This window comes from Panthera tigris, chromosome E1, assembly GCF_018350195.1.
Source record: "Panthera tigris isolate Pti1 chromosome E1, P.tigris_Pti1_mat1.1, whole genome shotgun sequence".
NCBI classification, from domain to species: Eukaryota; Metazoa; Chordata; class Mammalia; order Carnivora; family Felidae; genus Panthera; species Panthera tigris.
In genome coordinates, this window is record NC_056673.1 from 54,689,565 (window position 1) to 54,714,231 (window position 24,667).

The following is a 24,667-nucleotide window of genomic DNA, read 5'->3' on the forward strand; positions in this document are numbered from 1 at the left end:
CCACCCAGCGCAGCACAGGGCAGGGTGTCCAGGAGCAGCGAGGCACAGAGCCCCTCCCAGACAGGGATCTAAGCAGTGCAGGCTCAGTGGAGAGCCAGAACTTGCAGCTTTACCCAACAGGGCTCAGATAGCCTCCTGGGAGTGCCTTTCAAAGCTGGGTCAGATCAACGTCTATGTATTGCCACCGTGCCCCCCGCACACATTCGGCCATGAACTTGTAAGTGCAGCTGGCATCATCTGCAGCTTGCAATGCATGCAGCACTCTGCGGGATTCTGCCTCGTTCACTCCCGTGTCTCTGGTACCTGGCCCCACATCTGCCGCTTAGTGGTGTTTAATGAGCACGAACTGATCAGGAGGAAAGAGAGCAGCCTGGAAAAGGTTTGGGGGACACAAAAGAATGTTCTGCCAATGGGATTAGATTATTTTGCATTAACCAAGTGTTAAAAAAACAAAAGTTCAACTGACTAAATTTGAAGATTTAATAGGCTTTATTATTTATTATTATTATTGGTGGGAGAAAAAGGACCAAAGACTGGACAGGGCTGTGGATTGTCGCCTCCAGGCAGATTCTCTGAGGCATACAGACTCTAACGCTTCTGAAGCTCCCTCAAGGACTTCCTTTAATGTTTTACCACTACAGCTTTGCTCTCGTTGGTGTTACTTCCCTCTGAGAGCCGAAAACACCCCCCCCCCAAGACATATGTTAGCAATCATCTGTCAAACATACGGCCCACTGATGTACATACATCTGAAGGGTCTCGTGACTGATGTTTTACTAGACGGTAGTAAATAATCTTGTCTTAGCAGCTAGCCCTTCAAGGTCCTGGAGACCTTGCTTCTCACATGCACAAATTCCTTAGAGACCTCTGCTATCCCTAACCCCCACTAACTGAAATGCAGTTCTTTCTGCCCACAGGTCCTGAGCCCACGCTATAATAAAAGGGGGACCCGGGTGGCTCAGTCATAGATCATCCAACTTCCACTCAGGTCATGATCTCATGGTTCATGAATTTGAGCCCTGCGTTGGGCTCTGTGCTGACAGCTCAGAGCCTGGAGCCTACTTTGGATTCTGTGTCTCCCTCTCTCTCTGCCCCTCCCCTGCTCACACGCTGTCTCTCTCTCTCTCTCTCTCTCTCTCAAAAAATAAATTAAAAGATTTTTTAAATAAATAAAATAAATAAAGGCACCTTTTGGCACCAAAAAAAAAATCTCAGGAATTCTTTCCTGGCCATTAGCTCCAGGCCCTACATCATTACTATCATAAATCATGTGGAGCACCCTGATCAGGTCAGGGCTGGCGGTACAGGTGGGGAAAGAATCCCCCCAAGGCAGAACAAAAGAGAAGTTTATTGAATACATTTGCAAGGGGGCAGCAGGTAGGATAGTAAAAGAGAGACCATCTGCCAGGAAGCAGTGGTAAGGGCCAGAGTTATGGGGTGGAGTGCTCAGTCATGGAATGTAAGGACTTTTCTGCTTTTTAGTAATCTTATAAACTGTGTGTGGTTGTAACTGGTCTGTAAGGGACTATGGCTATTTCCAGGTGGGTCGCTTAATGAGCCTGTTTGCCTCAGGCTCCCTCACTGTGGGCCTTTTGCCTTGGCTCAGGTTTCCAGTGCCAAAGCCTTGTTGCCTCAAGGTGGCCTCTAGAAATCAGGTAGCAAGCACCCCATCTAGCAAGTAAAGAGATGCTCCTGGAAGCTGTACAAAATAGAAGGTTTTTATAAGAAGGATGGTGGGGCAAGGAAGTTATCAGCAAAAGAAAATAAGGATTATTTCAGGCAAGGTCACCTTTCCTTAGTTGGGAGAGGGGGAGGAAGCAGGAGGTCTTATCATGCAAATTCCTTCACTAATGCTCATTAGGAAATTCCAGATTGATTGGCTTAAAATTCCACTCCTGGGAGAGGCTGAAACTGCAGTTAGGTTAGGTATTAAGTTGGGAGTGGTGGGGAGGGCTTCCCACAAGCAACTCTTTTTGGGGACTGTTTGTTTACAACACAAGCAATACTTTGAAATTAGAGATTGAAAATGGGGATCAATGCCCAATTTCAACAATGAATTCATGGTGTTGGGAAAATAAATAAAGTTATGCACCATAAGATGGCCTACAAGACTAACACAAACTCTAGTTTCTAGCTTAGAGACCCCTCTTCCGGATGCTTCTTCCTGCCCTGCTTGCCTTGTGCCAAATTACTACTAATGCTGAATGCGGAAGTAATAGACTATTTTTTGTCTCCCATGCTTGTGCTCAGGGCTCAGATCTTTGGAGAAACGGTCTCCTCTGAGCCCACCGGTGTTACATAAATCTCCGATCTACCAAGATCTCTGAGTGCCAGTTGGCTCTTCCGCCAGCGTTCCAGCCTGGTTCCATAACAATGGAAAAAGTCCTCTCTGCCCTCTTTTGCCTTGCAAGCTTAGCTCTCACAAGGAAAAATGTCATCTGGGCTGACTTCAGGTGTGTGAACTTACTCAGCACCCACTTTCCCAGGCTTTCTTGGGAAGGTCTTCATTCTTAGAGGATCAAAAAAAAATAGCTTTTATACATAAATTTTTCTAATAATTTGACATCTAAACTGATGCCCCATTTTTTTACATAAAACTTCATCTTTATTCAAAGAAATCCATTCAATAAATATCAAAGATATTTCTTTCTTGCTATAACACAATGTGAATCACAGTTAGAGGCGAAAGGTATCTACATGATCATCTAAGCTGACTTACGGGTTTATAGAAAGGCCACACTAGAGAAGCAAGTACTTTTGTTGCCCCAGGTCCCATGGCTGCATGACTGTGGAGTCAGGAGAGGGGCCAGGTCTCTGAATTTGTTTGTTGTCCAAAAGTCATGTCACTGAAGATGAAAGGGGAAACTAGTTGCTATCACAGCACATCAGACATAAAAAGGGGATGTCTGATCACCCTCACCACACCCCAGGGTCTCTCTAGACAAGATAGGAAATGGAGAAGGAATTCTAGAAAGGGAAGCTGTTACTAGGAACAAACACAACGGGCACACACATGGATGCGTTGTTACTGGCTGGGTTGTGTCCCCACCCAGATTCATATGTGGAAGTCCTAACCCCACATATGTGTTTGGAGATAGTCTTTAAAGAGGTGATTGGGGTAAAATGAGGTCATTTACCATTAGGGTAGGCCCTAATCCAATGTGATTGGTGTCTGTGTAAGAAGAGATTAGGACACCCATATACAGAAGGAAGACTGTGTGAAGACATAGGGTAGGGGTGCCTCAGTGGCTCATTTGGTTAAGCATCGGACTCTTGATCTCAGCTCAGGTCTTGATCTCAGGGCTGTGAGTTCAAGCCCTGTGTTGGGCTCCATGCTGGGTATGGAACTTTCTTTAAAAAAAATAGTAAGACACAGGGTAAAGGTGTGTCTACAAGCCAAGAACTGAAACCTCAGAAGAAACCAACCCTGTGGACATCTTGATCTCAGACTTCCAGCTTCCAGAATGTGAGAAAGAAAAATTCTATTATTTAAGCGGCCCCGTCGGTGGTGCTTAGTTATGGCAGCCTGCAGTAAGACTGATACCAGTGTCACCCTCCTCAAATTTATATGTTGAAACCCTATCCCGGTGTGATGCAAAGGCCTTCGGGAGGTGATTAGGGTGGAAGGTAGAGCTCTCATGGATGGGATAGTGCCCTCAGAAGAGGCCGGAGAGCTCACTAGCTCCTTTCCTGCCATCTAAGGATACAAAGAGAGGTTGGTCAACCAGACCAGACAGAGGGCCCTCACCAGAACCCAGCCATGCTGGCTCCCTGATCTTGGACTTCCAGCTTTCAGAACCGTGAGGAAGACCTGTTCGTTCCTAAGCCATCCAGTCTGTGGTTCTGTTATGCTGCCTGAACTCACTGAGACACACGGTCACACACAAGACAGAGGGAGCAGAAGGTACTCTAGATCAAACCGTCAGCCCACGTGGCCTGGCACACGAGACCCCTGCTGCCTGGTCCTCAGGAAACAAGCACAGGGAAACAAAATCATCACGTGCCACCAAAGGAGAAGTGAGCTATGCCACAGCAAATGTGGCACTTCTGTCAAGTCAGGAGGTTGAGTGACGGGACTCTTGGAAAATCAGCTGTCAGCTGTGCCAAGTGGAGTTGTTTCCTTCTGATGAGTTGAAGAGACTCGAAATGTAGCCACTGCTCACAAGCAGGGAAGGCCGAGGTCACCTGTTTCCGGTAAGAGAAACACAAGTCTTCTCAAGGGAGAAGGAGCCAGCCTTGGAGACCCTTTGTCACCAGCTAGACCCCAAGACCTGACCTTTACTTCCCACCTGCTTGTACTCACTAACCTTTGTCTTATCTTTTTCCTTAAGCTCTTCTTTCTGGCTTTCCTCTTAACTCAGGCAAAGGAAACCCAAAACCACCCCTCAGGTGATGGCGACAATGACTGCCCTCACAAGACCTGCCTCCCACAGGCCCAGAACACCCAGACCTTTTGAGCTAATACCACCCCCCCACTCATGATGGACCGTGCTCAGAGTGACCTCCTGAATGACCTCCCATTACCTTTATCTCATTATAATACTAAAATCTCCACCCAGGGAGGAACCTCAGCCTCATTTACATAAATATACGTATGTAAAGGCGTGTTTCCTTAAGGTGCATGCCCTCTACCAAATGACAAGTCTTTCTTATCTAGTACTCCTAACCCTGAATTTAAGGAACCTATTCACCCTCTCTTATTCGCAGTGATCTCCTTATTTGCTGCAAATAAACATTTTCTTTGGGCAACAACTCAACCTGGTGCAGCTTCTGACTCCCCACGGAGCGACTCATGTTGGCTGGGTTACACCTTGGGCGTGGGAAGTTCTTGCCTGCTCTCTCGGATATGCCTTTCTCCACAACTCAATAAGAGAGAAGCCCTGTAGCACAAGACCGAAGTCAAAACTGGACCTCATCATGGGTGGGAGTTGTACTTGAGTTTCATGTATCTCTGCACCAGAAAAAAATAATTTAAAAAGAAAGAAAGAAAGAAAGAAAGAAAGAAAGAAAGAAAGAAAGAAAGAAAAAGGGGGGAAGTCAGAACCCTCTCTCCCTTGCTGGAATCAGGATGCAGTACTTCCTCCAGAGGCTCCACAACCACATGAAGGCAAAAGCCCTCTGTCACTTCTGCCTTCCCCTCAACCACTGGGCATGAGCAAGGCCAGCCCCAGGGCCCTGGACACTTACCAGCATTGAATGTTAGCACCCTGGGGCACCCACTTTACAGGTGAGAAAATGGAGAGTACCTCCAAGAGATTAGGAATTCTTTTTCCCCAGGGGTCTCTGGGTGGTTCAATGGGTTAAGCATCTAATTTGGCTCAGGTTGTGATCTCATGGTCATGAGATCAAGCCCTGCATCAGGCTCTGCACTATCAGTGCATGTTGGGATCCTCTCTGTCTCCATCTCTCTCTGCCCCTCCCCTGCTCATGCTTTCTCTCTCCCTCAAAATAAATAAACTTAATAAAAAAGAATTTTCCCCCCAAAGGGCAAAGCTATTTATTCAAGAATGTTTCCAGTGGGTTAGCTGACTACTGAACACTAATGCCTATTACAACAGCAGCTAACATTTTGGAATGCTTACTGTGTTTCTGACACTGCTGTAACTCTTCCACAGCCCTGTAGAGTATGGAAGATTATCAACCCTGCAGATTATGGGAGGTTAAGTGTTCTACCCTGGATCATGGGGTCCAAAAGTGTCAGAGTCAGGCTTCAGCCCCAAGCTAGTAGACTCTAAAAGGCACCCACTTTCAGAGGCTTCACAGCATGAGGTGTAACTACACACACAGAATAACAAGAGAGCAGTTCTCACCAAAATCAAGAGGAAGAAGCTGGTCTTTATTCAAGGTGGTTTGACCAATAGACTGCAGCAAAAGTGATGTTCTGGAAATCTCAAGGAGGAATCGTAAGAATCCTTGCAGTGTCCACCTGGTCTCCTGGAATGCTCTCACTGGGGAGGTCATCTACCATGAGAGAAATCCAAGTTGCCCAAGACCACCATGCTGAAAAGACCAAATGTGGGTATTCTGGTCAACAGTCTCAGCTTAAGCCAACCTTCTAGCTACTTCCACCAAGCACAGACATATGAATTAAGTCATCTTGCTCCTTCCATTTCAGTTCATCCACTTGCTGAGTACCATCAAGTGGCCTCCATTAATGCCAGGTGCAAAAGAAGAATCACCTAGCCAAGTCCTGCCCAAAGTCCTGACCCATGAAACTGTGAGGTTTAATAAAATGGTTATTGATTTAAGCCATTAAGCATTAAGATTGCTTGTTATATAGGAATAGATAACCACAACTTTTTCTGTAGCAGAGAACTTTCTTTCCCCCTCTCTGGAAGCCCAGGGTTGGGAAGCATCGGGACCCTGCCCCCTTCAAAGACTCCATCAGGCAGCCCTGCTGGTGAGCTCCTGTGGTCCTCACTGCCACCAGCATTCTGCCATCTACTCTGGCTGTCTCTGTCCTTCTCATGTTAACCTGCAGACACTGCCTTCCTTTGCTTCTGGGCTTATGCATGTTCAGAACAACTGGGATCCATTTGTGCAGTCAACTGCCACATGTGAAGTCTCCACTGTGCACCAGCCCTACTTTGTGTTTGGAGCACCCTACTGAATGAGATTCCATCTTGCCTCCAAGACTACCCACACACACCCTGGGTTGTCTCTGTGCCCTCTGGAGGACAAAGCCTGATTGGTGGCTTTGCTTGGGTCTCCAGATTGCCATCAGCAGGACCACCAACTATCTGGAGTTGGACTCTGAATACTGGGCATCCCTCTGATTTCATTGTTCTTTCCCTAGTGAGTCCCCGCTCCCTCCAACTCCCCTTCTCCCGCCCACCAGGCCTGCTCCTCATACTGGAACCATCATCCCACCTGGGACCTGGGACACCGAGGAGCAGAGCTGTGAGCGGGAGCATTGCAGAGTCTCGCTGTTCTCCCTGCCTCAGCAGCCAAAATTTAGGGGGCATCTACAGCAGCTGGACTGAAATAGCCTTCATTTTTCTTACTGCTTCCTTATGTCTCTTTTTTTTCCCCCTACACTTCAGTTTGTTTTCCCATCACATCAAAATTTGGGAAAATACAATTGTTCAAAAGGAGAAGAAGCTGGAGGAAGACAAGCTGCTAATAGTGACAGAAATGCTGTGGTTTTGATTCTTTTAACAATTAGCATCACAGGGCACCCACTTCTACAAAAACTCCCACAACTTCCCAAAACAGACAAGTCACATTTTTTTAATTTATCATTGTGTCTTCAAATATGCTAACCAAGCAGATTTTTCTGGAGTCAGGACTGGAAGCTGGATGTTCACAGAGCAAGTCTTATAAAAACTACTGACATGGCCCTTATCACATCATATTATTATCAATTTGACAATCATTTAATGAGCATCTGCTAGGTACCAGCCCCTACAGATACAAAGATGAATTAGAAATCCGCATCGGCCAGGATCCTGGTACACCTACAAGATGGTATAATTGAAGATAATTTGATTTGGTAGGGAATGAGTTAAAGGAAATCAACAAAAGTTAGAGAAAATAAAACCCAGGGCTAGCAGCAGCAGGGAGCCCTTACCACCCCTAAGTCTAAAGGAGGGAGTAGATGGGCACCTGGGTGGCTCAGTTGGTTAAGCCTCTGACTTCAGCTCAGGTCATGATTTCCCGGTTCGTGGGTTCAAGCCCCACATCGGGCTCTGTGCTGACAGCTCAGAGCCTGGAGCCTGCTTCAGCTTCTGTGTCTCCCTCTCTCTCTGCCCCTTCCCTGCTCACACTCTGTCTCACTCTCTCTCAAAAATAAATAAACATTAAAAAAAATTTTAATAAATAAATAAATAAACAAATGACGGAGGAGAGGGGATAAAAACCATAACCCAACAGAGCCACTGGAGAGACCTCCCAGAAAGTTGAGGGAGAAAAGCACTTGGCAGGGGCTGAGGGCCTTTGGTGGAAGGACACAGACATTCCCAACCCAGCAGGGAAACACCTTTCTTTCTGCCCTTCTACCTCCCACTGGCAATTAGCTGAACTCCACCAGAAACTGGAGAGTGAGGTTATGTCCCCTCTCCAATAAGACCAAGAACCCCTCCAGAATAGGCACCATGTGTGATTTATCTTACTAGTCTCTGCATTTAGTATAGTGGCTGGCTCACAACAGGCATTCAGTAAATGGGTGCTGCTTGAATAGATGAGTGAATAAGTTAATATACATCTACCTGGCAACCAGAGTCAGGGCTAAGCATCCAGCTGATAATTGCCTTCCAAAAAAAAAGTGAAGTGGTATAATGACCCCCAAGCATGCCCATGGAATTAGTTTGAGACACTAGTTGACCTACGGAAACAGGTTATCCTGACATTAGTCACCAGACCACTTCACACAAATGTAACAGGTGCCCAGCCATGTCTGATGAACCAAGAAGCAGGCAGACTCCAGGGGTCCATCTACATTGGAGAAAGAAGCCTGAGAGCAGAAGAGGCAGGGGAGGGGGTTGACAGACAAGGGTCTCTCAAAGCCCTTCTCCCTGCACCTGAGCTTAGGTCTAGCCTGTGAGGAGAGTGGCCATAGGCAGCAGATGTTAGAGCTGTCCTCACCAGTCCTCTGTGACATACGGAAAGACAAGCATCATTGCCTCAGAGCCTAGACAGTGTGAGCCAAAAATGGGAAGAAGGATACAGCATGGCTACTCTGGGGCCCCAAGGGCCAGCAGATCTGGGTTCACCTGGAGACACTGATATCGGTGTCCAGGAACATGCCAGCTGCCATGGCAGCAGTGTTTCACTCAAGCAGTTTCAGTGATCAGGAGCAGAGCAAGGCCCAGATTCTGTGTTAACCGTCCCTGAGACAACCCCAGAGCACTGCTAGAAAGGCTGAAACTTTGATAGGCATGGGAGTCTAATGCCAGGAATGAAATGTAAGTGGGGTCTCACTGCCATCACCCGATAGGCTGGCAAAGGGCAGGGGAGAGGTGTTTTTCATAGATCTTGGTAAAGTCTTTAGTCTTCATTGCGAAAGCATGGCAGCTAATTTTTCTGTTAAGATTGATCCTGTGGATCACAACCAGTACTCATGTTATATACATCCTCAACTCCTATAGGAAGTGTGAGATTCAGTGCCAATCATGGATGTCTGATCACCTCCCTCTTATATCTACAGGCTTCAGGAAAGAGCAACAGCATGATTCATTTATCCTGTCATTGAACAAGTATTCATTCTTACAGCACCTGCCATGCTCCAGGTACTAGGTAGTTCTAGGGACTCAGAAGTAAGATAGTGTTCTTGTGAGTTTATTCTACCAACATTTATAAACACCCAAGAGGTGAAGGCAGATACAAAGAAGAAAGACCAATGGATAAATACATAAACAATAGTAAAGGCAGATGGGGTGAGCAGGACTGCTACCCTAGACAGCTTCCTGGATTAAGAAATGGTCCCAGATCTTGAACCCTGGGGAGATAAATGGAAGTTTCCAGTTTAGGGTCCATGTTGGTTTCATTAAGCAGAGTCTTAAAGTCTTACACCAGAGTCATCCATATCTCCATTTGGGAAGTGGCCATGGCACCACTAAGTCAAGCACAATCTGGTGTTGGTTTGATCTTGATGACTCACCATGGGCCACAGGTATAAATGAGCCATCAGCTCTGATATCCTCTTGAGCCCATCAGAAAGGGTTGAGTGCTGAGGGTAAAAATATGGCTCTTCCAAATAACTAGCATCAGAGGCGGTTGTAGACAGAAAATGGAGGTCTTTGCTTCAACTCCCCGTGGTGCCTATTTTTTTTTATTTTTAAATTTATTTTTTTTGAGAGAGAGAGAGAGAAAGTGTGTGTGTGTGTGTAAGAGAGAGAGAGAAGGAGGGAGTGGGGGAGAGGCAGAGGAAGAGGGAGAGAGAGAATCTTAAGCAGGCTCCACGCTCAGCACAGAGCCCTACTCAGGGCTCAATCCCATGACCCCGGATCATAAACTGAGCTGAAATCAAGAGTCGGATGCTCAACTGACTGAGCCACCCAGGTTCCCCATATCCTCAGTGCTTTTCTGAGGCCATTTCACACAGATTACAACACAGAGCAGGTTCAGGATTAGAGGCACCTTCAGTGGGGGCAGAAGCAGGGAGGAAAATATGATGAGCAGGGACCTGTGGCAGGAACAAGGGGACAGGTGAGGAGTGGCTCATCTGTTCTTCCCTGTCTTTCTCAGGATCCACTGTGGTCCCTAAGCCACACCCACTTTAATAACTGGCCCATGTAGGGCCACAGAGGAGGTTACCAGGTGTGAAAGATGTTAAAAGTACAACAGGGAAATATCCATTTCAAAGACAGTTTTCTACCCTCTGTCTCTGTCAATTGAAGTCCACAAAGTAGCTAAGGCTATACCAGGATCCAGAAGAAACAGCTTACAAGCCACTCTTTGGGTAATGACTTCCATTAGAATGGCACCTTTGACTTTTCAATGCACTTCTGCATCTGTTACATGATTTTCTCCTCCCAATAATCCCATGAATCATTTGGTCAGCATAGGCTCTAAGATAGAAGCTTCTCAAAAACCATCACTTTTAAGCTTTTGGTCTTCCCTTGAAATTTGTTTTGAAGCTGGTTTTCCCTCTAAAATCTGGTTTTGTGTCATTTACAGTAAATTTCCCAATGAAGATCTCCTTTCAATTTATCATTTGGTCGAGAATGTTTTTTCTTTCTTTCTTTCTTTCTTTCCTTCTTCTTTCTTTCTTTCTTTCTTTCTTTCTTTCTGTGCAAAAAGGTGATTTTATTAAAGCATGGGGACAGGACCTGTGGGCAGGAACAGCTGCACTGGCTTTGTGAAGAATGGCTCGCTATATACCATGAAGTTGGGGGAGGTAATGGGATATGTGTGATGTTCCTCAAGCACTCCTGGCTGCCCAAGGACAAAGCAAAGGAAAGAAAACAAATGGCTAACTGATAGAGATCACAGTCATACAGGACATGGTTCTCCATCAGTTTACAAATATGTTAGTAAATTACAAGAAAAAAGGCAATCTTATCAATAGTCTAATCTCCAGAAACCTGTAGACTCAGTTTCCTGGAGAATGTTTTCTTTAGGTGCCGTAATTCATTGAACAACTCACTTTCAGGTCAAAGGAGTGAAGTTTGGCAAAGCAGACCAATATTAATGTGTGTTGTTATATCCCACTTGCTTGTCAACAGATTACCAAGAGGCTGGGCTTTGATTTGTGTAGTGAAGATGTAACAAAGAAATGCCTGTAGAAGTACTTATTTTTATAGTGGACCTCACTCAGTAACAAACGACCAACCTTCACAAAGTATCTACCCTGGGGCAGGCCCAGTACCAAGGGTGGGGGGATACAAAGATGAAAAGGGCAGTCCCCAGCCCCAGTAGGACTTAGAGTCCAGGAGGCAATCAGCCATAACACAATGTGCTAAAAGTGATAAAAACTCAGACATGGGCATAGCTGGGCATGACCAGCCATAGCTGGACAGGTTAGGGGAGACTTCCCAGAAGAGGTGATGCTGAACTAGGTCTTAGAAGAAGAAAAGAGCCAGAGCAGCCACTTAGAAGAAACCAAAAGGTGGGTCGGTCCATTGTGGCTGCAGCATGAGGCGTCATGGGAGTGGGGAGTGATAAAGCTGTAGAGGTTAGCAGAGAAATGGGTCTTGGGAGGCCTCAAACTGCACCCTAAAGGTGATAAGTAACCCCTGTAAGTTTTTGAGCAAAGGAGTGATTGACCAGAGTGAGGTTTAGAAAGAGACCTCTCCTGCAGAGATATGTGGGGTGGACTGGAAAGAGGAGAGGCTGGTAATAAGAATCCCGATCATGAGAGTTACTATGAGAATTAGCAAAAAGAAAAAATTGAATTATTAAATAAAGATCTAATTGACAAGACTTTTGACCAGGTATAGGATAAGGAGCCAAAAAAGAATCTAGAGTGTCTAGCCTTGGTAAAGATTGGGCTGAGGACACCATGAACTGAGTCAGGAAGCTAGAGGGAGGAGGATGTGAGGGAAGTAAGAAGTGTGATCTGGGGCATGGGTAGTTGGAGGGGCTTCAGGAACAGTGGTAGGAGATATCCTGGTGGATGTTCAAGACAGAGGTGGTAGGTAGATATACTGACTGGAGCGTGTGACAGAGGGGCTTAGTAAGACCAACTGAATGGATGGTCTTCCATTTTCCAGGGTTGGAAAAGCGTGTGTAGGAACCACCAGGATGTCCATGAGAATCCTGTTGCAGACCAAGAAGAAGACAGGGATGTTGGAGGACCTTGGTTATTTAAAGAGTTGACCAAGGAAGAAGAGTCCACGAAGAAAACCAAGAAATTATGTCCAGAGAAATGGGAGGCCCAGGGGACTTGATAAGGCAAAGTTTCCCAAAGGGAGCAGTCAATAATATCAAATGGGACAGATGGGAAAGATGGCCTTCACATCTAGCAGAAGGATGTCACTGGAGATCTTTACTGCCAAAGGTCAAGGTAGGAGAGGAAAAATGGAGATGAATATCAGAATGAGATTTCTCTGATATTTTCTTCCTCCTCACCATGAGCTTCAGCTCCTTAGGTCCCATAGCCAGCCTTGTCTTACACTTAGGACTTCCTCCCAGGTCAGGGACACAGAAGCTGGTCAGTGACCCTGCACCCTCAAGGCTGCAGTAGGATGCTCTAAGCCAGCTAACTCCTTGACCTGCATGCCAGTGTCAACATTGCCAACAATCCTGCATTTTCTCCATGGTAATAGGGAAGGTGTGTTGACTGCGATCATCTGTAATGGAGACCTGCTCTCTCTTCTCTTTGTCTTTAGTTCCTTTGGTATTAATGAGGTAGGAACAGGAATCCCAGGTGGCTCCCCAGCCCCAGTGTTTCCCACATGGCTCCCAGCCAGAAGCTGGCATTACATTTATCCTCTCTTCTGGCCACTTTCTGGCCATGGCCCCTCACTGAGGAGTCATCTGAAAAACAAACGCTCACATATCTTCTCAGCCCTCACTGTGGCCCAGAAATGCCACTCTCTGACACCAACACACACACATATTAAAATGGAAGGGAAGATGCCTAAGGAAAAAGAACCAACATTTGTCCAGAGTTTGCTGTATGAGACACCTCTCAGAAGCCCTACATGGGAGATGGTGTAACCCCATTGTACTGACAGAGAAAGTGAGACTCAGGGAAGTTGTATGGCATGTCCAAGTTCACAGTGACCCACAGTGAAAGAGGAGGCATTTGAGTCAGCTTCTCCCTAACTTTGTGTTTTGATCACTAGAGTGTATCACAGGGCATAGGGATAGGAGGCATCTGTGTGCTTTATGATCAACGTGCTTAGTAAATGTTTATTAATAGCTATAATAATAACCCATAAATATTGAAAGATTGTATCTGTTATCTTATTTCATACCGACAATTACCCTCTGAAAAAAGAACGATGATGATCCCCCATTTTGCAGATGAGGAAACTGAATCTTAGCAAGATTAAGTGATTTATCTAAGATGAAAAAGCCAAGAAGTAGCAGAGTCAAAGTTCAAACTCACATCCCTCTGTCCCCAAACCCCATGCTTTTAGCCAGTTTATTTGCAACCTCTATTGGTCAAATGAGGCCCATGAAGATAAAAGAACAGCCGTTCCCCTCCTGACCTTTCTCTGAGTAACTGCTCTGAATTCAGGATGTTGTCAACAAGGCCTCGGTGCATTCGCTTCAGTTTTAGAAACCCCAGAAACATCATGGATGGGACACTGAGGGTCACAAAGATTCTGGATATCTCCAGGCACGTATGCATGCTCTACCCACAGATCCCAGTTTCTTAGTTGATGAACCCCATAGAGGAAGGAACACATGCAAATACTTACAGTCAAATACAAAGAACTTCTGCACATGCCCACCTACATTCACATGCACGGTCCACACTAGTCAGCAAGAGAAAGACAAAAAACAAGCTTCTTATCCACAAATCATGAAGAACCACACAAGCAGTAACTTAGGAACTGCCCAACATTGCACAATTGCTTCTAAATCTGGCCTGCAGTTTCGATTCCTAGATTCTATAGTAGTTTTTGAGTGAGCTCATATCGGGGGAGCGAGAGGGCATAGAGGGAGTGCCCTGGGGAAATTGGGGGATATAAACAATGATGAGATGCAGCCACGAAAGCAGCTCAGGGCTTTCTCTGCTTATTGGTTAGGAGGTTGCAGATTTAATTGTCTGTTGTCATCCTAAATTTCTGGGCAAGGTCATACTAATAGATCCATGGAACTGTATAGAGACTCCGAAAACAAACTTCACATGTACACGGTCAATTGATTTTCTTTTTACTTAAAAAAAATTTTTTTTAACATTTATTTACTTTTAAGAGAGAGAGAGAGAGAGCACAAGCAGGGGAGGGATAGAGAGAGAGGGAGACACAGAATCTGAAGCAGGCTCCAGGCTCAGAGCTGTCAGCACAAAGCCCGACACAGGGCTCCAACTCATGAACCGTGAGATCATGACCTGAGCCGAAGTCAGACGCTTAACTGACTGAGCCACCCAGGCGCCCCCAGTCAATTGATTTTCCATCAAGACACCAGGGCAATTCCATGCAAAAGGAAAAAGTGTTGGAACAAGTAAATATCCATGTGGGAAAAAAATGAACCTTGACCTCTACTCACTCCATACACATGATTAATTAGAATTCATTAATTAATTTTAAAAGGACCACAGACCCAAACATAGAAGCCAGATCCATAAGGCTTTCAGAAAAAAGCATAAAAGAGAATATCTTTGCAGCCTTGAAGTAGGCAATTACTTTCTTAGGACACAAAAAGCACCCCCATAAATTACAGATTGGATTTCATCCAAATGGAAGTTTCCTGTTCATTAAGTGACATCACTTAAAAAATGAAGAGGCAGGGGGAAAATATATGCAAAACATGTGTCTTGCCATGGACTATAGACATTGAACATCTAGAATATATAAAGAACTTGTATAAATCACTGATAACAAAGGTGAGCAACTCAGTTTTTTAAAATAGGCCACAGATTGGAACTGACACTTCACCAAGGAAGATCTATGAGTAGCTAATGAGCATATGCAAAGCATGTGCAGCTTCATTAGTCATCAGAGAAATTCGATTTAAAGCCACAACAGGAATGTTGTTGATTGCTATACAAAAATGTGAATATACTTAATGCCACGGAAATGGACACTTTGGTGCTTAAGAGATTACCTCTGTTTGAAACATTATAATCTTCAGAAAAATGATTTGGTCATACATACGTACAGACCCACTCCTCCTGTCTCTCCACCCAGCTACTAGAGACTTAGTGCTATCACTAACTTCAATGATTTTATGAATTTATTTCACAGACAAGGTAGGAACATAAATAGGGTATTGGCAGATCAGATATTAATATTAAGTTAAGTGGGGCGCTTCGATGGCTCAGTCAGTTGGGCATCCGACTTCTGCTCAGGTCATGATCTCACAGTCCGTGAATTTGAGCCCCACGTCAGGCTCTATGCTGACAGCTCAGAACCTGGAGCCTGTTTCAGATTCTGTGTCTCCCTCTCTCTTTTCCCCTCCCCCGCTCATGCTCTGTCTCTCTCAAAAATAAATAAACACTAAAAAAATATATATTAAGTTAAATAAAAATTTTAAATGTCCCCCCCAAAAAAACCCCCACAAGGCATGCTACTTCACAGCCACTAGAATGACAAAATAAAAAATTCAGGCTCTGTGTCCTCATCTATAAAGTCTTATATCACTGCTGTAAAGTTCTGTCCTATGAACTCCTACTTTGTAAAACTAACGGCCATAGAAATCTATACCAAAGCAGTGAGGCCCACAGCTCATTGCCCCAACACCATGATCTGTGAAGTTCAGTTACCACCTGATATGCCACCAGGAAGTAGTTAAGTGAAAGCGAGCATAATTATCAGAAAGATAAAGAAGCAAGAGCCGGAATGGGCATTTATTTGCAGCATTTATTTGCAGGAGGCCTGTCCTGAGGTTTCCACACTATCTCACATCTGCTTTATGTCCTTACCTCTGCCCTATGGCACTGCCCCACTTCCCGTTACTTTCTGCACTGGATCTCGGCACATAGAACTGAAATCAATCACAAATATCAGTTTGTGGCTCTGGCTTTGGCTTTTATTTTATTTTTACTTTGCTTTTTGTCTTCTCCTGTGACCCTACATCCCCTCCCTTTCACTCATACAAACACGCTTTCTTGAATATTTATTTTACATGAATTTTGAATTTGTCAGCCTCATATTCAGTGGCTTTTTCAGCTAAACATCAAAATTCTGAGCTTCCTCCCGGAAGTTGAAGATCATTCCTCTTGACGGTTGCGGACTTTTCCCTCATTCCAGATCCCATATTTTATCTGTTGTCTATCTATTAACATGCATTTCTGACTAGTTACCATCATAGTCCAGGCTGGGGTGATCTTCAATCTCATCTCGGCATGTGGCTGTGGCCAAGAGCCGCAGGGAATTTCTCCAGAAATAATCTCAGCCTCAGTTACAGAAGAAGCAGGTTAAGTGTTTGCATGAGTCACAGTGAGTGACGGGGTTGGGATTCAAATGTTGATCACCAGATTCCAGAATCCACATCCGTGTCAGCCCCAGGCACTGTCTCTAGGTCACAAGGTTGGATGTGACAGGACAATCATATCTAATAGCCATAAACGAATCCAGAAAAAAATGGTTGGGAGTAACCACATGTTAGTGACAAGCCTATTACTGAGACAAACATAGCACACCATTAAAGAAACAAAAGCAAACCGAATCAGCTTGACACAGGTGACTTTTGACTACCATTCCTGGTTACTAATTCTATCTTCAAGCAATGTTCAGAATGATCATTTGGTCTCCTGAACAGACCTTTCACTTGGTAAGTAAAGATCACCAGTTATCATGTCACAAATATTTCCCATCGCAAATAAATAAATTGGAAACCTGGCTTATAAATCAGTCTCTTGGAGGTTGTGGATGAGGTGAAATACTCTCATCACTGCCATTAATCAACTCTTCTCCTTGTGACAGTGAGTCTTATCCCCTTTTCTCTAGTACATGACCGAGGACTTAGGTGAGCAAATGTTTGCTGAAATGAAAAAACAAAATTGAGGGGCACATTGGGCTGTCTCAGTCCGTAGAGCACATGACTCTTGATCTCATGGTCATGAGTTCAATCCCCATGCTGGGCTGTGGAACCTACTTTAAAAAATCAGATAAGGGGTGCCTGGGTGGCCCAGATCTCAGCTCAGGTGTTGATCTCAGGGTTTTGAGTTCAAGCCGTGCTCTGGGCTCTATGCTGGTTGTGAAACCTACTTTAAAAATTAAATAAATAAATAAACAAACAAAATCTTTTTAAAAATGAAATAAAATTATTAAAAAGAAAGAAAGAAAAACAAAACAAAATCGAATTCTCTTCCATCAAAGCTAAGTTCTGCCATGAAGCATGGTGATATCCACTGAACTGAGACAACCCACCAAGCTCAGCCTAAAAACAAGAGACTCTTGCCTATCCCTGTCTACCACCTGCCACCACCACCTGAGCACCTTTCTCTGTGCATGCCCCCCTAATGCTGTCCTCACCACCCCATTCGCATCCACTGGTCTTTCCACTTTCCTCAATTGTCCCTGAACTCAAGCAGTTGGGAAGAGCACTGGATTGGGAGTCAAAACCCTTGTGTTCTACTCTCAGCTCTGCCATTCACTTGCTAAATGACCTTGGGCAGGTAAATAAACTCTGAGCCTCAGCTTTCTCATGTATTGTTGTCATGAGAAATAAATGAGTTGATGAGTAGACAGTTCTTTGCAAACTATGAAGTGTTGTATTATCTAAAATTTCAAAATAAAACTTTATAAAATGTTATATGCAAGTGAGGGTGGTTGGAATTAACATCTCTGGAATAACACAGGTGATTTTATCAGTTCTACTAAGCACATATAAATGGCTGCAGAAGTAACCTGAAAGTCTTTGTCATTTCAATTGTTATCCCTGATACCATTTTTACTCAATTCTCCATCAACACTTCTGCCCCAGGCACTGGGAAGAGAGAAAAGGAAAGTGACCACAACACAAACAGGTTCATGTTTCTGGCCACAAGACTCACTTCTTCCCTCTACACAGGCCAGTCATGTTAGACTCCATCTGGGCCTACCCTGCAGAGACAAAGGACTACATTCTCTTATTTCATGTATATCTCTCATCATTGTGGCTTCCACTCACAACCCCAATCATTTTTTATTCAGCTGACTTTTTTTTTTTTTTCTGGAAGAAACTGAGAAGCAAGTGTTTGGCAAGCAAGTGCTAAAAAACAATAGTATGGCAATTTTCTGTTCTTGTAGCCTGAAAAACCACCAAGAGCACTGTGGTCATGGAGAAGAAATCAGTGTGTCACAAACCACAAGTGCTAGTTGTAGGGTCTCCTTGAAGGGTTAAAAGAGCACTTTGGTTTGTTTGTTTTTTTTAATTTTTTTTTATTTTGATGTTTTATTTTATTTTTGACAGAGACAGAGGGTGAGCAGGGGAGGGGCAGAGAGAGAGAGAGAGAGGAAGACACAGAATCGGAAGCAGGCTCCAGGCTCCGAGCTGTCAGCACAGAGCCCGACGCGGGGCTCAAACTCACGGACCGTGAGATCATGACCTGAGCCGAAGTTGGATGTTTAACCAACTGAGCCATCCAGGCGCCCCTAAAAGAGCACTTTGAACACAAATGTCTATAGCAGTTTTACTCATAATTGCCATAAATTGGAAGCAATCCAAATGTCCTTCAATAAGTGAATCGATAAACAACCTGTGGTGCATCATACAAAGGAGTATCATTCAGTGATAAAAAGAAATTAGACAGAGAAGGGCGCCTGGGTGGCTCAGTCTATTGGGTATCCGACTCTTGATTTTGGCTCAGGTCATAATCTCACGGTTGGTTCATGAATTTGAGCCCTGCATCAGGCTCTGCAATGACAATGCAGAACCTCCTTGGGATTCCCTCTCTCCCTCTCTCTCTCTCTCTGCCCCTTCCCTGTGTACATGCTCTCTCCCACTCTCAAAAATGAATAAATAAACTTAAAAAAAATGAGAGCATCATGGTGGCATATGGCATTCCTCCTTTTTATCTCTCTCCCTTTTAACAACTAAAAATTGGCATCTGTCCACAAACAATAGTGTCTCTGTGGAAGTTATGGAATCTAGTACCATACACCAAGAGACCCAGGAAGAGTGTTGCCCATTTGTGCAATGAGTAGTAGGCAGACAGACCTTGGTAAGGACTGCAGAACCAGCAGTAGCCAATGAGCTAGCCCCCACCCTCCCCACTTGCATTTGGGGAACATCTGAGGGGTGTTAGTGGGCAGATACCCATGAATGAGAGAGCCTTTGTAGAAGTCCAGACTTCCCAAGGAGAGATTCCAGCACTCCAGGGGAGAAAAAAAAAATACAAATTTGGACACATGAAAGAAGATAAGAGGAACTTTGCCAGCACAACCCCTCCCCCAAGGCAGCAGAGTGTGGGGCTGAACTAGCCTGCAGCGACCTCTCCGGAGGGGAAAGGAGTGGGGGTGAGTGAGTGCCTGGCTTCTCCAGCTGTGTGGGTCACTGCTTGGAAAACCCATTTCCCTCCTGCAACAACCAGACTATTTAAGCATGTTCTCCATGACAGGGGCCAGGAAAGAAACCAAGAAAGAGGCAGATAAGAATATCAAAGGGCATTAAAGGGATGTGGTTCTTGCTGACTGCAAACAGGAAACTCCCCTATGAGCTGATGAGAAAACCTGACTCAAGGACCCCCCAGCCTGGACTGTGGGAACCCTAAAGACCCCAGGTGTTAAACCTATACCTCCCCACCCACCCTGCAGCCAGTTCTTTGGGCAAACTCCCAAGTGGGTGGCAAGAGCAGCCTCTGGTAGACCAGGAAGGAATGCACTCAGAAAACAGGCCTGGCCCTATGGGAAATGGAACTACAAACTTGAGCTATAACGCCACCTTCTGGAAAAGAAGAGAGGTTTCCAACAGCCAGTGCATTGTAAGATAGACATACAAACCTAAGAATTCTGCCACAAAAGGGAGCAAGAAGCAGGAAGTGGGCGTATCCATACAAGGTTGGAGAAAGTCCCAGACATAAGAGAACCAATGAAAATATCTCCTAGCTGAGGCCAACTAGTAAAGATTGGAAGAGGCAATTGCTACTAAAATGAGAAAACAGCTACACAAATCTCCAAGGAACATGAAGAATAAAGGACACATGACCTCATCAAAAGAAAACAGTAATCTTTTAGTAACCAAACTCAAAGACACAAAATTCTGCAATCTACTTGATAAAGAGTTTGAAATAGCTGCTTTAAGGTCTCAAATAAGAAAGCACAGAAAAACAATTGAACAAAATTGGGAAAACAGTACATGGACAAAATAAGAAATTTAAAGAGGGGATAGAAATCAGGGGTGCCTGGGTGGTTCAGTCAGTTAAGGGTTCAACTCTTGATTTTGGCTCAGGCCATGATCTCACAGTCATAGGATCAAGCCTCACATCAGCTCCGCACTGAGCATGGAGCCTGCTTGGGATTCACTCTCTCTCTTTCTCTCTGTCCTTCCCCTGCTTGCGTGCACATGTGCACTCTCTGTCTCTCTCTCAAAATAAATAAATAAAACGTAAAAAAAATAAAATAAAGAAGGGACAGAAATCATTTTTTAAAAAAAGAGCCAAATAGAAATTCTGGAGCTGAAGAATTCAGTGAATAAAATTTTTAAATGCAATAGGAGAGCATCACAGCAGAATAGACCAAACAGAAGATAGAATCACTGATGTACAAGATAGAGATTTTGAAATAATCTGAGAAAAGAGCAAAGAGATAAGAATGAAAAAGAGCAAAGAAATACCACATGATCTATGAGACCTCATCAGAAGTACAAACATCAGAATAATTGGAGTTGCATAAGGAGAAAAGAGATAGAAGGAGGCCAAAAGCCTATTTAAAGAAACAATCACTGAGAACTCCCCAAACCTGAGGAGAGACTTAGACACCCAACTTTATGAAGCTAATAGATCATTAGCTCAATGCAAAATAACCTTCCCCAAGATACATTATAATAAAACTGTCAAAAGTCAAGGACAGAGAGAATTCCTAAAGGCAGTGCGAGAAAAAAAGATTGCAACCTACAATGGCACCCACATTAAGCTATTGGTAAATTTATCAGCCCAAACTCTACAGATCAGGAGAGAGTGGAATGATATATTCAAAATGTTGGAAGAAATACTTTATCTGGCAAAGCTGTCTTTCAGAAATAAGGGAGAAACAAAGACATTTCCAGACAAAGAAAAGCTGAGGCAGTTCATTACCACTATATCTGACTTACAAGAAAAGATGAAAGGAGTTCTTCAAGTTGAAATGAAAAGACACTAGTAACATGAAAACATATGAAAATATACAACATACTGGTAAAGATAAACATACAGTTAGATTTAAAAAACTGTAATTTTATAAAATGATGGTGTGCTAACTACTCTGGTATAAATGTTAAAGAGAAAAGGTATTAAAAATTATAACTACAATAATTTGTTAACAAATACATTCAAAAACACAGGCAAAGATGACATCAAACACATAGAAGGTGGGAGTAAAAGGGTAAAGCTTTTGTATGTAGTCAAAGTTAAGTTGCTATCAGCTTCAAATAGACTTTTCAATCTATAATATGCTTTATGAATGTGTCATGGTAACAACAAAACCAACCAACCAACCAACCAAACAAACAAACAAACAAAAAACTCTGGTAAGTTCACAAAATATAAATAGAAGGGAATTAGAGCATACCACCATGGAAAATCACCAATTCATAAAGATAGGCCAAAAAAGAGGAAAAAGAGTACAATGATTCTACAAAACAGCCACAAAGCAATAAACAAGATGGCATTATTAAGTCCTTACATATCAATAATTATTCTAAATTAAATGGATTGAATTCTCCAATCAAAAGGCACAGACTGGCTGGATAGCTAAAAATAAGACCCAACCAAATTCTGCCTACAAGAGATTCACTTCAGTTTTTAAGGACACACCTAGGCTCAAAAATGAAGGAATGGAAAAAGATACTCCATTCAAGTGGAAACCAAAAGAAAGCAGGGGTGGCTATACTTACATCAGAAAAAAAAAAGACTTTATGCTAAAAATGGTAATAAGAGACAAAGAAGGTCATTCTATAATGATAAAGTGTTCATTCATCAAGGAGATACAACAATCATAAATATATATGCACCCAACATCAGAGAACCTAAATATATTAAGCAAATACTAAGAGATATAAAGGGAGAACTAGACAACAATGCAATAATAGGAGAGGGTTTCAGTACTCCACATCCAACAGTGGATAGATCATCCTGACAGAAAATCAACAAGGAAACATTGGACTTGAACCAAATGGACCTAACTGGCATACAGAACATTCCATACAACAGCAGCAGAATACACATTCTTCTCTAGTACATATGGAACATTTTCTAGGATAGATCACATGTTAGGCTAACCTCCAGGGAACGCCTTGCTTTAATTAAGAGAGCATTTTCAGATTCTGTGTCTCCCTCTCTCTGTGACCCTCCCCCGTTCATGCTCTGTCTCTCTCTGTCTCAAAAATAAATAAACGTTAAAAAAAAATAATTAAGAGAGCATCCAGATTATATTTTATTTAAACAAAAGGTTCTGCAATTGAAAAAAATTGGACTGTTAAATATTTTATACAAAGTGTATGTATAACCTGTAAGTAAATGATAAAGAATAATAATAAAATGCACATCTGTGTGCCCCCTACCCAGCTTAAGAAAGAGAATTTCTTTAGTTATTTTTTTAAGTCTTGTTTCCTGATTTAAATGTAACATATATTCACTATAGAAAATTTTCAAGATCCAGAAGGCAGAAAACAAAAATCACCACAATCCAATTACCTTACTGTTAATATTCTGGTAATAGTACTTCCCTACTTATTCTAGATGTATATTATTTTTCTGAAATTGAGATCCTATTATACAAATTGTCTCTTTTTTTCCATCATGACCATTTTCCTTAGAACACCTAATTTCTTAATATCCTTTCATCCCCAAGATTCCAAGAAAATAATCCTTAAATATGCTTATTTTTGAGTTGAGAGTTGTTTTTCCAAATGGAAATCAGAAGTAGAAGCAGGAATTGATAGATGGGGGAAATCTTTCTCATCTTGCTTCTACCTGAAACATAAACTAAATGAAGAGGTTGATTAAGTGCATCCTGTGTGTCTGGCAAAGGACAGTATCTGGAGAGTAAATGTTGATTGATGATTTAGTCTCATGAGGCTGACAGCGTCTCTGGAGATAAGAGGGAAAACAAAAGCCAACACTTCCATGATAAACAAAAATACCCAAGAAGCCTTCTTTACAGCCCAAACCAAGTTCTGTGTCCAGGATGGATTCTCAACACATACCAAAAGTACTTGTTGCCTGTGCCTTGTCATTGCATCTTATTTAATCATTATTTATCCAAAGGATAAATAAGGCACATCTGAGTGCTTTGATGGAGGCAATGAAGAAGCCAGCATGGGTATTGCTCTCAAGGAGTCAACAATCTACTGAGGCAGGTAGGGCTTGTAGACAAATGACTCCATACCATATAGCTCCTTGAGCACAGCAGGTGCTCAAGAACACAGTGATAAGAGAAACACAGAGCTTTACTACTGGAAGAATCTCAGTGTGGAAAGAGATATCAGAGTAAGGCCCCTTTCTTAGGGCCTTTCCCTAAGGAAAAAATGGTCTCTTCTCCTATGTCTACTACCATCTACCTTCATTCCTACCAAGACTCTCTCGCATCTCTCTGAAGGAAACAAAGCCTTCTTTAAATTATGTTTTTGGGCACAACCATTAACTGTGGACCAAACAGCAATTCCAGAGAACTGCAATATCCAGTGGGCTGCCCTCTAACCCCATGACCCATCCCTGAAGCCTGGATCTCCCCTTCTCCATGCCTTGAGCTATAGGAAAACTTCAAGGCAGGCAATGAGGTCATGTGATGACTGGATATATATCAAACATAGGCAGTGCTAGAATCTGGGGATTTTTCCAGGCTGACCTTATTTAATGTGTCTCACAGCCATTGATCACCTGGCACACTGTGGTGCAATAGAGGACAGGACAAAACACAAAAGCACTGACACATGCATTTGCCTCCTGTAAATGGGAAGAATGTGTGACCTAAGTTCCCTCCTCAGATATCTCATAAAAATAGGTTCGCCTCTCACTCAGCCACAACCAATGCCCTGTAACCTCACTTCAAATTTGGCTGTGAGGTGTCAGCTTGCTGACATTCACCTGACTGTCACACATCCCCGTCCTTTGTCACATCCTCCTTGTTTAGTTTTTTCAACAGTGTTTTCCTCCCTGTCCATCCCTAATTTTTAGAGCTGGTAGATGAAATAAGACCTTCTATCTGTTCCCACTTTTAAAATATCAAGTGTAAAGGTATACTCTCTCTGAATTAAAAACTTCCATGTTGAACCAGTTGAAGATTGGTTCAACTTCAACCAAGTTGAAGAGCACCCTTACTCCTTCCTTTTGCCCTTTCCTCTCTACCTTCTTTCTCCTGTAATTCCTCTCCACCCAGCTCACCCCACTCTCTTCTCTCTTTCCATGTTATGATCATCCCTCTTCTCAGTTCTGATCCCTCTATTCCCTACCTCTTTTCCTTCCATGGTTAAGACTATAAGAGAGGCACCC

General features: G+C 43.4%; 2 protein-coding genes across 5 annotated transcripts in view; both read right to left on the minus strand.

Moving 5' to 3' along the window:
- LOC102963787 (CMRF35-like molecule 1) overlaps window positions 1-24,667 on the minus strand; it is a 101,833-nt gene that overhangs the window by 26,178 nt on the left and 50,988 nt on the right. For all 3 annotated transcript variants that reach the window (XM_042965498.1, XM_007091227.2, XM_042965497.1), the window contains one exon: window positions 16,361-16,611. The gene's annotated coding sequence lies outside the window, so the exon portion shown is untranslated. The remainder of the gene's footprint in view (window positions 1-16,360; window positions 16,612-24,667) is intronic.
- LOC102963130 (CMRF35-like molecule 6) overlaps window positions 1-24,667 on the minus strand; it is a 41,996-nt gene that overhangs the window by 12,018 nt on the left and 5,311 nt on the right. For both annotated transcript variants that reach the window (XM_042965500.1, XM_042965501.1), the window contains exons 2-3: window positions 13,849-13,868; window positions 5,811-5,961 (exon numbers count right to left, since the gene is read on the minus strand). In XM_042965500.1, the coding sequence (XP_042821434.1) occupies window positions 5,811-5,961; window positions 13,849-13,868 (171 nt within the window). The remainder of the gene's footprint in view (window positions 1-5,810; window positions 5,962-13,848; window positions 13,869-24,667) is intronic.